General features: G+C 43.5%; 1 protein-coding gene across 1 annotated transcript in view; it reads right to left on the reverse strand.

Moving 5' to 3' along the window:
* PREX2 (phosphatidylinositol-3,4,5-trisphosphate dependent Rac exchange factor 2) overlaps window positions 1-14950 on the reverse strand; it is a 320125-nt gene that overhangs the window by 51984 nt on the left and 253191 nt on the right. The window contains exons 36-37 of the mRNA XM_066578561.1: window positions 10523-10589; window positions 7204-7394 (exon numbers count right to left, since the gene is read on the reverse strand). Of these exons, the coding sequence (XP_066434658.1) occupies window positions 7204-7394; window positions 10523-10589 (258 nt within the window). The remainder of the gene's footprint in view (window positions 1-7203; window positions 7395-10522; window positions 10590-14950) is intronic.

A 14950-nucleotide genomic window follows, 5' to 3' on the forward strand; every position in this document is an offset into this window, starting at 1 on the left:
TTCTCTCTTAAATACATCTCATTTTATGCTCAATTAGGACTTAAATGAGATATCAGTTAGATTTTTATTATAAATGTCGACTTTGTACTTTTGAAAGTCAGTGTGATCTGAAATCTACTTTTCCTTTCCCGAAATGAAAAAAAAAATATTTATTTTTAAGACATACAGTAAACCTCTACAGGAAGGAGACTCATAACTTAAAGGGGTTTTGCCATCAAAAAAATAAATCTATACTCTCCTATTCCTCCTCCATCAGTCTCTTGGCACATTGTCTCCTGGCTGAGCTTCTGCAGATGATAGTAAAAGAGATGAGCTAGACGGCCATGTCTCTTAAAGTATAGGCTCTTAAAGTTGGACCTCATCCACTTTTTGAAAAAGTAGTGGGGGTGGTGTACAAGCCCCAAAAGCCAGAGTTTTAGAGTATGCGGCAAAACTGCAAATTTTGAATGTTGGGATTTTGGCGTCTAGGGGTTCTTGAATAGGACCCATTATGTCAACTATAGGCAGGTACAGTAAATCTTTGTGCACCCTTGTAGAAACATGATCTTAGGAAATTGTCGGAGAGGACCAGTGCTCTGGACGACAGATGGGGGATATGGAGTACACTCTACCACCGCTGCAAAGATAACTACAGACTTACGACAGAGACCTAAAGATTGTCATTGCTGAGCATGATGATGTAATTAAACGCCTACGTAGAAATAATGTTAGACTTGTTGGAGTGGAAGGTAGAGTGCTACAATCCCGCAGAGTACTTTGAGAACTGACTTCTTACAACCTTAGAGAACGATTCTTTGACCTCACTAGAAAGGGCACACAGAGTGCCCACTCACCTTTTGCCACCCAGTAGTCCTCCACTTCCAGTGCTTGTAAGTATTATACATTATCGAGATAGAGACCTCTTGCACCAAAGGACTAGAGAGCTGGAAACCATATGTATTTTTGGCATCAAAATGTCCCTTTTTTCACATGGGAATGTGAAACACTGAACGATAAGTAAACGAGAACTGCACAATTTTCAATGAGAATTTGTGTAGTCTAAACAGGCTGCCCAAGCAGGAACGAGCTGGTGATGTCATCAGGTCATTCACTCAGGCAAACGAGGGCCATAATTGATCAGCACAATTAGCTCTTACTTGTTTTAAAAACTTCTATTGTATATTGATAAACTGTTTGATAGTAAGAGCCAGATTAACATCCAGGACTGAGAATATGATGATTGTATCGACTTGGCTCCTAATACCAAGTATTATAGTGATGCCCATGTGTACCTTTGCTCAGTATGTGGGAGAATACTTGTACGTTAAGACGGTTTTATTGACCACACGTTAGTTTGCTAGAACGGTTTACTTGATTTAGTGACTGTAGTGAGCAGAAAGTGTATACCTCACCGACTTGGAGATTATCTCAGGGTCCTTGGATGGAGAATTATTATTGGGCATCTGTGAGTACTTTGGAAGCTGAAGAGGGGGGAAAGGCAGGGGATCTCTTTATTCCTAACATTTTCCTCTCCCTTAACATTTTCTCAACTTTTTATGCTGTTTCCGCACTTCACTCATTTTTGGCTCACTACTTTGAGCATTAGTATGGACCAAAGTTTTATTGTTCTACTGTTTTTTTTTTGTTTTCAAATCAGTGATTTGTACAGCATGATGACTCCGGTATGTCATACTATGAGAGACAGATTATACAAAAACAGTACACAGTCCATTTTAGTCATGTATGTGATCCCTAGTAAGAGGGAACAAAGCAGAAGAGGGTGGGGGCTAGCAATTCGCACATATTTCACTGTTTATCATGGTGGGAGTAGTTACCCTTTTGATGTGGAATGTAAGAGGTATGGAAGAAGTTGACAAAAGACAGGTAAAATTTGATAAAGTACCTTTGCTCTGGACAATTATTGCCCAAATTATCGTTGGAAACAGCAAATTTGAGCTATAGTCGTCCCATGTACATGCGACCACCAACAAGGCACTGAGCGACAAGTTAATCAATTGTCAGAGTCAATGTGGTTTTAGCAAAACTGAAACCCAACTGACCATCGGCCTATGTAGACAGGAGTCACCTAATCTGTGGGCGGCCAGAGGCGATCTCCGGCTGCTCTTCTGCCTCCATTCTCTGAATGACTATCACTCCTATATGAAAGCACAGGAACGATAGTCACTGGGAAGGCTGTCGAATGCTAATGCGCCCAACAGTCGTCTTGTGTAAGGGTACTTATTGTATAAAACAAGGTCAACCACTAATATGCTGTTTTCAGGAAACACATCTCATCTCTGAACATACTAAGTTTTTGAATAGACAGTGGGTTGGCCAAAATTATCATGCCACATACTCTACATACTCACGGGGGGTGGGAAAGTATGCTTATGTACTATAATATCCCTACTGAATGTATCTCCTACGAATCGAAGTAAGTGAGGAGGTATACATGTCTTTATGACAAAGTTTATAACGTTTCCTGCATTTGGGCTGCAATATATATACCCCTACTGTAATCAGTAGCAGTACTGCAAAAATTCCTGCTGTTTTAGAAAGGATCCCTGATGCCCTCTTACTACTAATAGGGGATGTTAGCAATGTAATTGACTCCAATCTGCTAAAATCCAACAATGAACAAGTACTTATGACCCCTGCCCTACCATTTGGGAGAATGATGCAAGAGGTCTCTCTATTAGACTTATGGAGACTTCAAAAAACCCTACAACAAAACAATATTCCTACAACTCAGAACCCCATAGACTCCTTTCTAAAATAGACTTAATTTAGGGAAAACAATTCATAGCAAACACTACGAAATACAGACATGCATATCGTACATCTGATGTGCAATACCCTCCCAGATGGTTATCGGATCCTTCTCCTGTACTCCTGATAGTAAGACTGGCACCTACTGTTAGTGAAGGACAGCGGATTGGGAGATTTAACCCCCATTGGCTTGGTGTCATACAAGTGCAGAGCAACATATCTGATCAACTGTCAGAATTCTTTATGTATAAGGCTGATTCAGGTCTAAACTGGTTTTATGGAACATCATTAAGACTTTCTTGAGCGGACTCCTAATTAGGGAAGTAAAAGGGGTTATCCAGGAAGCACCTGCCGGGATACATTGGGGTTGGAGTGGAGGTACTGCTCTGAACCCCTGTGTAGTGGCCGGCACTCGTAATTGTAATCGCAGCTGTCATTGAAATGAATAGAAGCTGCGCCTACAATTACAGTAAAATCCAATCCTAAAGCTATTTTAGGAGGTTTTAGCTTAGAATGATGAATACACTACTGACCCATCTGAAGCACCTAAGAATAATTGGAAATAGGCACAATCTAAGCTAAATTAATGCCTTCTAACTACAGCTGAAAATAAGAGCTTCCTTCAATGCCAAAAATATTTTCAAGAAGGGAAGAAATTAGACTAGTTGCTATTACTAAAGCCCAATGGGGGGAAATACACATAGCAGCTCTCAACTGCGGACGGTATACCTAATATATTAAGCTCTTTTTACTTGTCAAACTAAGCAACAAGCAGAAACTATTTTTGGATAATTATTGATGAAATGATGTAGACTTTGGGGAGTATGGCCTGTGACATAGCCCCTGGTGTTGACTGCTTACCCATGGAGGTGTTTAAACACACAGCTCAGCTATTCAAGTGCCCACTATCACTGGCAAAGCACAGGGTATGGAACAGAAGCAGATAGCACCAACCCTTGTGTAGTAGCTGGCACTGGTAATTGCAGGTACAGCTCTCATTGATTTTATTTGGATCTGCGCCTGCAATTACCAGCGCTGGCCAATGCACCAGAATCAGAACTACCTACTTTTGCTTCATACCCTGTGATAGCGGGCGCACGAACAGTCCCGAGTGATCGACCCCAGCTGATCAACTGTTGGTGATCTATCCTGAGGATAAGTCAGCAATAAAAAAGCCTGGAAAAGCCCTTTAATAAGTCTACTACAGGAACATTTGCCAACCTTTAAGAATAAAGCTGTGATGGTAGTCCTTCCTAAGCCGAATAAGGATCTCCAATTGGCAGAGTCAAATTGGCCTCCTTTGTTACACACAATTAACATTAAGCTTCTGGATAAAATATAGTAGGTATTCAACACATGGTAAATGATAAAAGTTTAGTTTCAGCTTTAGAAGCAGGAGCTCTTAATACTATAACTTAAGAGCACCCAACTGTGAAGGCCATCCATAAACTATGGTGGAAGACACAATACTTATTAGTGATGCAGGGCTACTATCTGGCCAAATACTCTCTACTCAGAAATAAATGAGCTGACTAAATTTGATAAGTGAATTAGTAAGGGACTAGTTCAGAGGTCCCAATTACTCCTAGATGACAGGCTTAAAGGGGTTGTCTCGAGGCAGGAGTGGATTTTTTTTTATTGCCCAGTCCCCCTAATTAAGCATACATTACTAAGCCCCCCTGTAAATGACTTTTCTAGCTGGTTTGTACTTACCGTTCCAGCGTTTCAGCAACTTATAAAAATTTTCCCAAGATGGCCGCCGGCTCTTTTCCCGTCGCTTGCTGTAGCCCGACGTGCGCGCTCCCGAGACGCTGCCAGCTGTGTCTCCCTGACAACCAGACGCCCCGCAGCCGCCGACCGGACCCCTGGAGTGAACACCGCCGACCAGTAACCCACCGCCAGGCAGCAGGTAACCGGCGCAGCCCCCCCCCCCGGCACAGCGGCAGCCCCCCCCCCCCCGGCACAGCGGCAGCCCCCCCCCCCGGCACAGCGGCAGCCCCCCCCCCCGGCACAGCGGCAGCCCCCCCCCCCCCGGCACAGCGGCAGCCCCCCCCCCCCGGCACAGCGGCAGCCCCCCCCCCCCCCCCGGCACAGCGGCAGGCCCCCCCCCCCCGGCACAGCGGCAGGCCCCCCCCCCCCCCCGGCACAGCGGCAGGCCCCCCCCCCCCCCCGGCACAGCGGCAGGCCCCCCCCCCCCCCCCGGCACAGCGGCAGCCCCCCCCCCCGGCACAGCGGCAGGCCCCCCCCCCCATCGCAGCGGCAGCCCCCCCCATCGCAGCGACAGCCCCCCCCCCCCCGGCACAGCGGCAGCCCCCCCATCACAGCGGCAGCCCGCCCCCGGGGCAGCGGCAGCCCCCCCGGGCCATCACTTACCAGGACGGCGGGACAGCTGGACGGCGGGACAGCTGGGCGGCTTCTCGGGACTTCTCGGCTCTGCACCTTCCTCTAACAGAGGATGGTACAGAATGGCCGCTCCAGCGCGCTCCCGAGCAGTGACAGCTCGTCTGCGCATGCGCAGAAGAGCTGTAGCGGGGAGCACACTGAAGCGGCTTGTGCTGAAAGGAGAAGAACGGACTGCGCAAGCGCGTCTAAAAAAGCAAGCTGCCAGCGAATTTAGACGGAACCATGGAGACGAGGACGCTAGCAACGGAGCAGGTAAGTGAATAACTTCTGTATGGCTCATATTTAATGCACGATGTATATTACAAAGTGCATTAATATGGCCATACAGAAATGTATAACCCCACTTGATTTCGCGAGACAACCCCTTTAAATCATTTTTTTTTCAATTACAGGAGGAATTTGAGTTACCCCATAGTAATATCTGCCAGTACTTACAAATACACTATTGAATCCCCAAACCATATAAAGGCCATCATTCGGGCAATTCAGTGGGGTTTTTTTGAGTTAGTAGTTTGGGGTGTTGACAAAAAAGGAATTCTCTCTCCACTATAGATGTTTCTTGGAGGCTCATGTAAAATAACACTATGATTATAGATGACAAATGGAAAGAGGATAAAGGCAGAATCATTAAACAATGGTAGGATGTTCTCCAAGATATTCCAAAAGTGGCTATTAGTGAAGCTCAATATATTTGCTTCACAGAGTCTATCACATGCCAGCTTTACTTGCAGAATGGGCTTTAGAGCAGATGATCTGTGTGCTCGGTGTCACTTGCCAAGTGCCAGTTTAATTCTGCTAATGTGGAATTGCCCACGCTTGAGGAGGTACTGGGCAGAAATATTAGACCTCATAGACAGTATTTTTGAAATGCAAATAGACAGAACTCCTCTGTCTTGTCTACTAGGCTTTGTCTCAGTCGTTCCTGTGCTGGAGAGCCATCGGCTAGCTATTCTTCTTATTGTTTTATGCCTGCAAGGTGATTGTACTACATTGGCCAAAGCTAACCCCCCACTAAAGACAGAATGTGCTGCTATAAGGCTATATCTGGGCCAGAGAAATTATCTTATCTCAAATAAAAAAATATAAAAAATGTTGAAGATATGAGGTCTGTGGTTGGATATGCCCCATTTGGCCACATGAACTTTAATTAAGAGATGGAATACTAAGCTTTTAGGCCTTCTTATGTATTAGTGGAGTAGCTGACGACACACACATCTCTCCAGTTGCAACATGCCGGCCGCAATCAACCCCTAGCCACTTGACCAACAGACATTTGTGCTGCCTTCTTCCTGTTACTGCGAAAGACCCTTGAGGTGTCATCTATTGGAAATCCCTTAGTGGGCTCATTGTGTAAAAAGCTCCCTTCTCTACAACGGTGTTCCAATATTTCCTGTGGTCTATGGACTGATTGGCCAACAGAGAGGTCTTTCCCCTAGTCAGCCAGCCAGCCAATCAGCCATAATGGAAGTGTATTTATTCCGGACCCACCTCTACATGGACGCCGTTTTTTTGTCCTGTCTGAGATGTTTGGTAAGACAGCGGACTCCTGTCATCTAAGTACCTGTGGATATTTATTCTGTGTGGGGCTTATTCACTTCTATCTTATACTGTATTATACACATTACTCTTTCCATTAAACATCTTCCTTGCCCTCCAACTAGAGCCAGATTAGGCCCCTAGGTTTCTAATGCAGGATTGCCCCTATCAGGACGATCACCCTACTTCCAGGCAGGGTCTGCCACATCAGAGTTGGTTAGGGATAGCGTTCCCATCCCCATATTTCTGTTACTTTTACTTGCCCTATGTTGTGTTTCCCGCATTTTGACAATATAATACATGTCTATATTGGTCCATTGCAGATATTAATTATGTCTTTGTCTGATGTGCTGGTAATGTCTTATTTGTCTACTTACATCAGGAAATATGTTTCTGTAAGCCATGACCTATTACTTTCCAATTATTTCTATTTCTTTTCTTTTTTAATATTGTAAACTGAAAACCCTGAAAGATAAATGTACCAATTGCGAAGACTGGATGGGTAAGTTTACGTACCGATGCACTCCACTATTGCACATTATTACATGGCATGCCCCAAGCCGATTAGAAAGTTCTGAAGACACTGAGAGCAATCCAACTCCCGAGGCACTGCAAGCTGTGTAGGCACAGGCGGCTGTACGCTTAGAGTGAATGAATGAATCCACCAGCCGATACAATTCATCCAAAGCATTGAGCGGTCTCATCAGCTGCAACATGGAAATAAAAGAGAGAGAGATGTTTTGCTTTCAATACATGTTAAAGAGAGAACAGAGAATGTGCAGTAACTGAACTAATTATAATGTTTACAGAAGTACATTGAGATGATGATAGCTGGTAGCAGCCATTTGTAAACTGTAGCCAGAAAAAGATGTGCATGGTCAGCAACGATATTCAGGTAGGCAATTAAATAGTGCTCAGGGGTATTAAGGGCCTATAAGCCTATTCCACCTCCACCACTGTTACAAGTCAAACTGGATCCATGAATTCATGTGGGTTACCAATACATGACCCTTTTAAAATTCATGATACAGGAAAAATTAGGGTTTTCTATCATGCAACGCTTCTAATCTTCAGCTGACCAGTTTTGACCAACCTGAGTCTACTGTCCCTGAAGTCCACTGTTTCTAGCTGGCAAGAAACGTAATGCAGCTGGGTGACCAGCTAGGCAGAGGGTTGTTGCACAAAGTAGTGACAGAGGACTTGTGACTTTCAAAGCCTGCTTCATTATGGGGAGTGGAACATACATGACCAAATAATAAGGTGCACTACTTAGCAAACAAAGTTGCCCGGACCAACTTGGCAATGGTGTTATCATTAATTATTGTGGGTATTAGGTATTCTTATAGTATGCTACACCAAGTCTCTAGCTTGCCCAAGTGGACTCTTGGCCATTCTGCAGTTGCACCTAGGTGATATCCGTGTCAAAAAGTCCAGTCCACAGACTCCACTGGGCCACCCTTCATTGGACTGTCTCACCACATTTTATACGTATCTCCTACGACATCCTCAAATTCAAAAGTGGGTACAAGACCAATATAAATTACTTCACAGTGACAGGTGGAAAACATGACACTTTTACGTCACTTACATTCCCCACATTGTTTCAAAATATTCCTGCCCCCCTCCCAATAACCTTAGCGGTACTCAAACCAACTAATATTTTACAATCGTCACATAATCAGACATTGAGGTCATATTCCTGTGCTTCATCTACTCTATTGTAGGTGATAACTGAGCGTGTCTGTATGACTTAATGCATTAAAATAATGAAATATAATTGACTGATTAGCTGTTTGCTTTAACCCCTTAGTAACGGGCGTATTTGGTGCCTTAAGGATCAAGCAATTTTCATTGTCACATTTCAGGAGCCATAAATCATTTACATAGCTGTATGAGGGCTTGTTTTTCTGGGAGAAGTTGTATTTTTTTAATAGCACCATTATGGGATACATATAATGTGTTATATATATATTTTATTACATTTTGGGGGGGAAAAGATGGAAAAAGCCCCAAGAAATTCCATGTAGTTTTTGGGGTTTTGTTTTCATGACATTCATCATTTGGCAAAAATATCATGGTAAGGGTGCATTCAGACGACCGTATATCGGCTGGGTTTTTATGCCCAGCCGATATACGTTGTCTCTCTCTGTAGGGTGAGGAGGCTGAAAGAGTCGGGAGCAGTGCTCTGAGCTCCCGCCCCCTCTCTGCCTCCTCTCCACCCCCTCTCCGCTCCTCTGCACTATTTGCAATGATTATTCTCAGTTTTCATCTGATGGTTGTTGGAATCAGAGCTGGATCTTGGTCTCCTGTTTTTTCCTGCTCATCTCAAGCTAAGTACTGTGGCTATTGGTGGTTGTTGTATTCTTAATTAGTTGTTTATTTCTGGCCCAAATAGGGACAGTGAGTGTCCAAGGAACGTGGGTCAGATGCAATCTGATCAGGACAGGACATCCGCTATAGGCAAGTACCGTCTCTTATTTGAGTCATATAGCAAAAGTTCATATCTCCATCTTTTACTCCACACATCACCTGTGGTGGTTTATGTTCTTCCCCTGTGTAAACATAGCCCAGAGCTGTTTGAGGGACCAGTTTTGGTGCATCCTAGTCAGATGTGGCATTTTAGTTTTTATTGGTACCTTCTTTGGGTACATGCGACTTTTGGATTGCTTTTTATTGTGCTTTATGGGAGGCAAAGAAAGAAACGAACCAATTCAGACACTACTTTTAAAAATACTATTATGGGGTTCCCCATGCGATAGAAATAACAAAATATTACCTTACAAACACGGTAATACCTGTTATGTGTTGCTTTAAAAAAAAAAAATGGCATCTTATCCATTTAAAAAGTGTTTTTGTTGGGAAAATTTTGTCTTTTTTTAAACTGCATGTAAAAAAATTAAACTGTATTGAACTTTTTTTGACATTATTTCTTAGTCCCTTAAGGGGCCTTGGAGATGAGATCATTCCATCAATAGGATAGTACACTGTATTATATATGTAATGCATTGTACTATGTCTATGACGTAACCCTATTAGACTTGGCAGGAGGTAGGGTCTAGTAAGTTGAGTTAAATGGCTGATATGGAGGCCTTTGTCAGCTGCCATGGTAACCCATTGATGTCGGGAAATTGCCCTGTGGGGTGTCAATGAGTGACAGAAAGAGCCCCTTCCCCCTGTCATCTGCTTACATGCTGCATTTACTATTGATTGTGACATGCAAGGAGTTAAGATGTGAGGATCTGAGGTTTCTTCAATTCTGGCAGTTAGAGCAGGAGCCTGGCTGTCAATAGTCAGCCAAGCCACCACATTAAAAAGAGGTATGTGCCGGTTTAAAGCTCCTTAGTGAAGTCAGAAAAAAGGCGCATTGTGGTTACTAAGGATTGAATGGGCAAGTTTAGAAAGTTTATCTAATAAATCGGTAAATTGGTATATTTTAGTGTTTCAACAAGGCATAAAAAGCATTGGCATAAATAAACAAAATATCTTGTCTTGTTTCGGTAAGTGAATTCTTATAAATGAACACTTTCTGTGTCCTCCATATTTATTATGCATTAAGCTCACGTGGAATGCATTTACCTACTGTATCATGCTGACTTTCTTTGGGTTTCTACCAACCATCAAGCAGAACTAGCAGAACATCACTCAAGCATGCCTAAACTATTGATTTTAGGAGCTTGACACATTTATTCAACAGAATGGAACGAGTTGCATGGGTTTAGACATATTTCAAGATTGGTATTACATTGAGCTGTGCATATATATGACTTCTTATCATGTCGTTACTCCCAACTGGGATATGTAAATGTTCTCCTTATATCCAACATAAGTGATTTACCTTATCAATGTATGCAGCTTTAGACGCTGTATTTGGAGGCAGGTTTGCCTTATCCAAGTAGAAAGCTCTAGAAAGGAAATAGACACATCAGACATGAACATACTAAGAGAATAGAGACGAGTTGGAGCTACATGGAGTTTGTGTCATTAATTCTCATCTCAATGAATTGGCCAGAGACCGGGACTATCTAGAGTCGCAATTAGTTATCTCTTTATCCAGGGCAAATATTTAGGTTTCTCCCCTAGTCTTGGAAATAAATACCATGGCAGAGGCAGAGTGGCATATTGGTAACCCCTGGCATCCAGTTTCCAAAAGCAATGCCTCTGGATCTATCATTACTTTGGATCTACCGATTGCAACAACAATCCCAACAATCTTAGTGTTCTACAAAAGTCGTGACATACTGTGCACACACAATTATCAATAAAGCAAGAAAATTAGTCAAAAATCTCCATCTCGCCATAACATAAGTCCAAATTAATAAGAAATCACAATTTATAAAAATAGTTGAGCTTCTACAAAACACCTTTATATTTCTACATCTACATCTCTTTCAGTCTCTCCTGAGCTGGCTAGACTAACTAACGCTGCCCACTTTCTACCTTTTTATACTTTTTTTTTTCTACCAATCCTGAGCTAGGGGAAAACTCTCTATCCAATACCAGGCTAGCTTGTGGTGACTGACAGGTGTGAGAGCAAGTTAGGGTGTCTTCTGCAAAGTCATGCAGTGGTGGGAACACCAGAAATTAACACTTTCTTGACCATGTTAAGTAATATACACATAATTACACACATTTATACACATATATCCACACATTACATGAGGTGGTAATGGCAATGCTGTGGGACCCCAAATTTGTGGTACTGCACATGCACACAGTGAAAATGGTGTGTTTTTTAACAGCCGAAAATTGCACACAGTCATGTGTATGAGGCCTTGGGGGTCAAAAAAACTGCAAGTTTTTTTTAATAATTACAAAAAATAAAAACAAGAACTCTGCCCCCCCCCCCACACACCAAAAAAAAAATCACATTTGCATTTTTCCCTGTTTTCACTCCACTAAAATATTTTACATTTTTCAGTTCATTGTATTTTATATTAAATAGCACCATTAGGAAATACAACTTGTTCTGTAAAAAACTACGCCGTTCCATCGAAGGAAAGTTAAAAAAACTTATGATTTCTTTTTTTAAATGTCTTGTGTACAGTGACTTAAAAAGAAAAAAAAAAAAATATATATATATATATTTGATTAAAAAAACACTCATTTGAATAAATTAACTGATATGTAATTATCACTTGCTACCGTATTATGTGACAAATAATGTTGGTAGCGTGCCTTTAAGTATCTAGCAAACTATCAGTTCTCCCAGAGTGCCTTATCCTTTGAGTTATTCCCTTGATGCTTCTTCTTGTGTGATAGGGGGAGCTGGCATAAGAGCACAGGTCAGCCAGCATGTAGGGGAGCTGATTGCAGGGTGATGCCCATCCTGTCTTGCACTGTGTGTTTTGATGTATATTGGAACAGCTTGGTAAGGAGGTCTTTGTGATTGTGTTATCTGTCACAGTGCAGTAAGCTGCTATGTCAGCGCTTAGTAATGGCCCTTTTGCTCTAAACCAGAACCCCACGATTCTCACTTCCCGAGCGACCTCCTCACCAGCTCATTCGCGCTTGTACAGCCTGTTTAGACAGGCAGATCATGGTTGGGAATCACGACCTTCTCGTTCACTTACCTTCTTTGCTTCACATTCCTCTGTAAAACCCTGGATGATCTGTGGTTAAACACAACGAAAAGCCAACGAGCCGATGATGACAAACGAGAAGCGCTTGATTCTCGCTGGTCATTCAGTCATTGGCTCCAGTTGAAATTTCTGGAACGATAATCATTCCATCTAAACGCACCTTTAGGCTGGCTTCACCTGGGTCAACTATCAACTGAAGAATCCCTCAAACAAGCGACTTTGAGTTCTAGATTTCCCATGTAAACATGGAACCCGACAGGGTAGGGAGCACGAAATTGCTCATTAGTCGCTAGTCGCTTTGTTTCAGCTCACTGGAAACGAAGCGACTTGTGAACAACTTCTCGCTCTCAGTGTAAACAGGCAGTCGCTCATCCGTGAGTGACTGCCTGTTCCCAGTGAATGGAGGTGGGCGGCTAGAAGAGATCTGCAGCCAGCTTTGCCTCCATTGACTGAAGGCTAACAATGCTATGTGAAAGCACAGCAGCAATAGCCGTCCTGTGTAAAGTAACCCTTAGGGCTCCTGCTGACGGGCGTTGGTGTATATACGCTCGCGAGAATATGAAGTGATTGCGTTGTGAAGGGAGCGCTATCACATGCTTTTGTGTAGCAGCCATGACTGAACTGGCTATGGGAGCTTCTATTGCCGCTATCAGCTGGCAAGAGGAGGGGGAAAGCATCCCACGGAATTCCGTGCTGCGGAGTACACACCCCGCAGCCCGTCCGTGTGAACAGGCAAGAAAATGGCAGATTTAGCCGCCACTTGGTCACTGCTTTCTCCCATCCATGTGATTTTCGGCCGCGAAAATTCGCAACACCCATGTGAAAGAGGCCTTATAGAGAAAAACGTCCAGGTATTAACCATTCGTCTGTGAAGTATAACTTAATCACTGGATTGCTTTGTATTCCTTTAAGCTACTGACCTACCTTTAAGATACTTCCCTCCTATACATCCTAAATGGTTGAATATTGGGGATCTTGTTCTGTATTTGCTTCTCATTTTCCTCCACGCCAGAAATAAAAGTACTTTACAAACGCTGCTTTCTTGATTAAAAAGGGGAAAAGGAATCTGAATTCCTGTAAAGCCTTTAGACTCCTCCATGTTCCACCACAATATAAACTACTGAAACCATCTCATCTTACAACCACTACATACAAAATACACTAAAAGGGACAATGTCAGGGCTGCTGCACACCGGCGAGGGCGTGATTCACGGCCGGATATCGCCCTCGTAATCTTTCCAAAAACCCCTGGATCCTTGCGGGAATTCCAACACCGGGGACCAATTAGGCTCCACAGCCTTTTGCATCCCGATGCAGGTGTGTCCCGCGCCGATGTGAACTGTCCCTGGCAATGCAGAAAGGATAGTAAAAAGCGCCGATTCGCATGATAGCACAACCTTTATAGCGAAAAAAGCCGTGCCATCGCAACCGTTTCTACGCTTACGCTCATCTGAAGGAGCCCTTTGGGGGCAATATGCTTCCATGCAGTTGCATCTGTTCCTGGGCATGGCGTGGTTTAAGCTATATATTCCGGCTATAAGCCTTTTTCACACCATACTTTTGCAATTTATAATGTAAAAAACACAATGTGTCTTTCAAGCATTTTTAATAGCACTTTTTTACGTGCTTTTTTGTACTTTTTTCAGTTAGCGACATTTTCTATATACAATTTTTTTCTGGTGTTTTATAAATCCTACAGAGAACCCAATGGAGAAAAACACCAGGAAAAACGCCATACGTATGCTTGGATAAAAACACAACTGACCCCCAAAACACTGCAAAAATACCAAGAACCAAATGCCTTGTATAAACTCTACAATATTTTTCATTATTTAGAAAGTTGCAAAAACACAACAAAAAGTTGGTAAACAATGTGTGTTAAACCGGAAGTTAGAGATGAGCGAGTATACTCCCTAAGGCACATTACTCGAGCGAGTAGTGCCTTAGCCGAGTATCTCCCCGCTCGTCTCTAAAGATTCGGGGGCCTGCGGGGGGCGGGGAGCGGCGGGGGAGAGCGGAGAGGAACGGAGGGGAGATCTCTCTCTGCCTCTCTCCCCGCCGCAACTCACCTGTCACCCGCGCCAGCCCCCGAATCTTTAGAGACGAGTGGGGAAATACTCGGCTAAGGCACTACTCGCTCGAGTAATGTGCCTTAGGGAGTATACTTGCTCATCTCTACCGGAAGTAAATTAAAATTTGGAGAGTGACTTTTTTTTAAAATTTGCATTGACTGATTAAAATGGCTATTTGCTTACATTATTATGGCAGGTTTTCCAAACTATGCCGAAAGAACTTAAAGGGGTGGTCTCGCGAAACCAAGTGGGGTTATACACTTCTGTATGGCCATATTAATGCACTTTGTAATGTACATCGTGCATTAAATATGAGCCATACAGAAGTTATTCACTTACCTGCTCCGTTGCTAGCGTCCTCGTCTCCATGGTTCCGTCTAAATTCGCTGGCAGCTTGCTTTTTTAGACGCGCTTGCGCAGTCCGGTCTTCTCTATTCAGCACGAGCCGCTTCAGTGTGCTCCCCGCTACAGCTCTTCTGCGCATGCGCAGACGAGCTGTCACTGCTCGGGAGCGCGCTGCAGCGGCCATTCTGCACCTTCCTCTGTTAGAGGAAGGTGCAGAAACTGGAGCTGCCCAGCGGAGAAGCCCAGCCCAGCCCAGCCCAGCCCAGC

This window comes from Eleutherodactylus coqui, chromosome 9 (assembly GCF_035609145.1).
Source record: "Eleutherodactylus coqui strain aEleCoq1 chromosome 9, aEleCoq1.hap1, whole genome shotgun sequence".
Taxonomy (NCBI): Eukaryota; Metazoa; Chordata; class Amphibia; order Anura; family Eleutherodactylidae; genus Eleutherodactylus; species Eleutherodactylus coqui.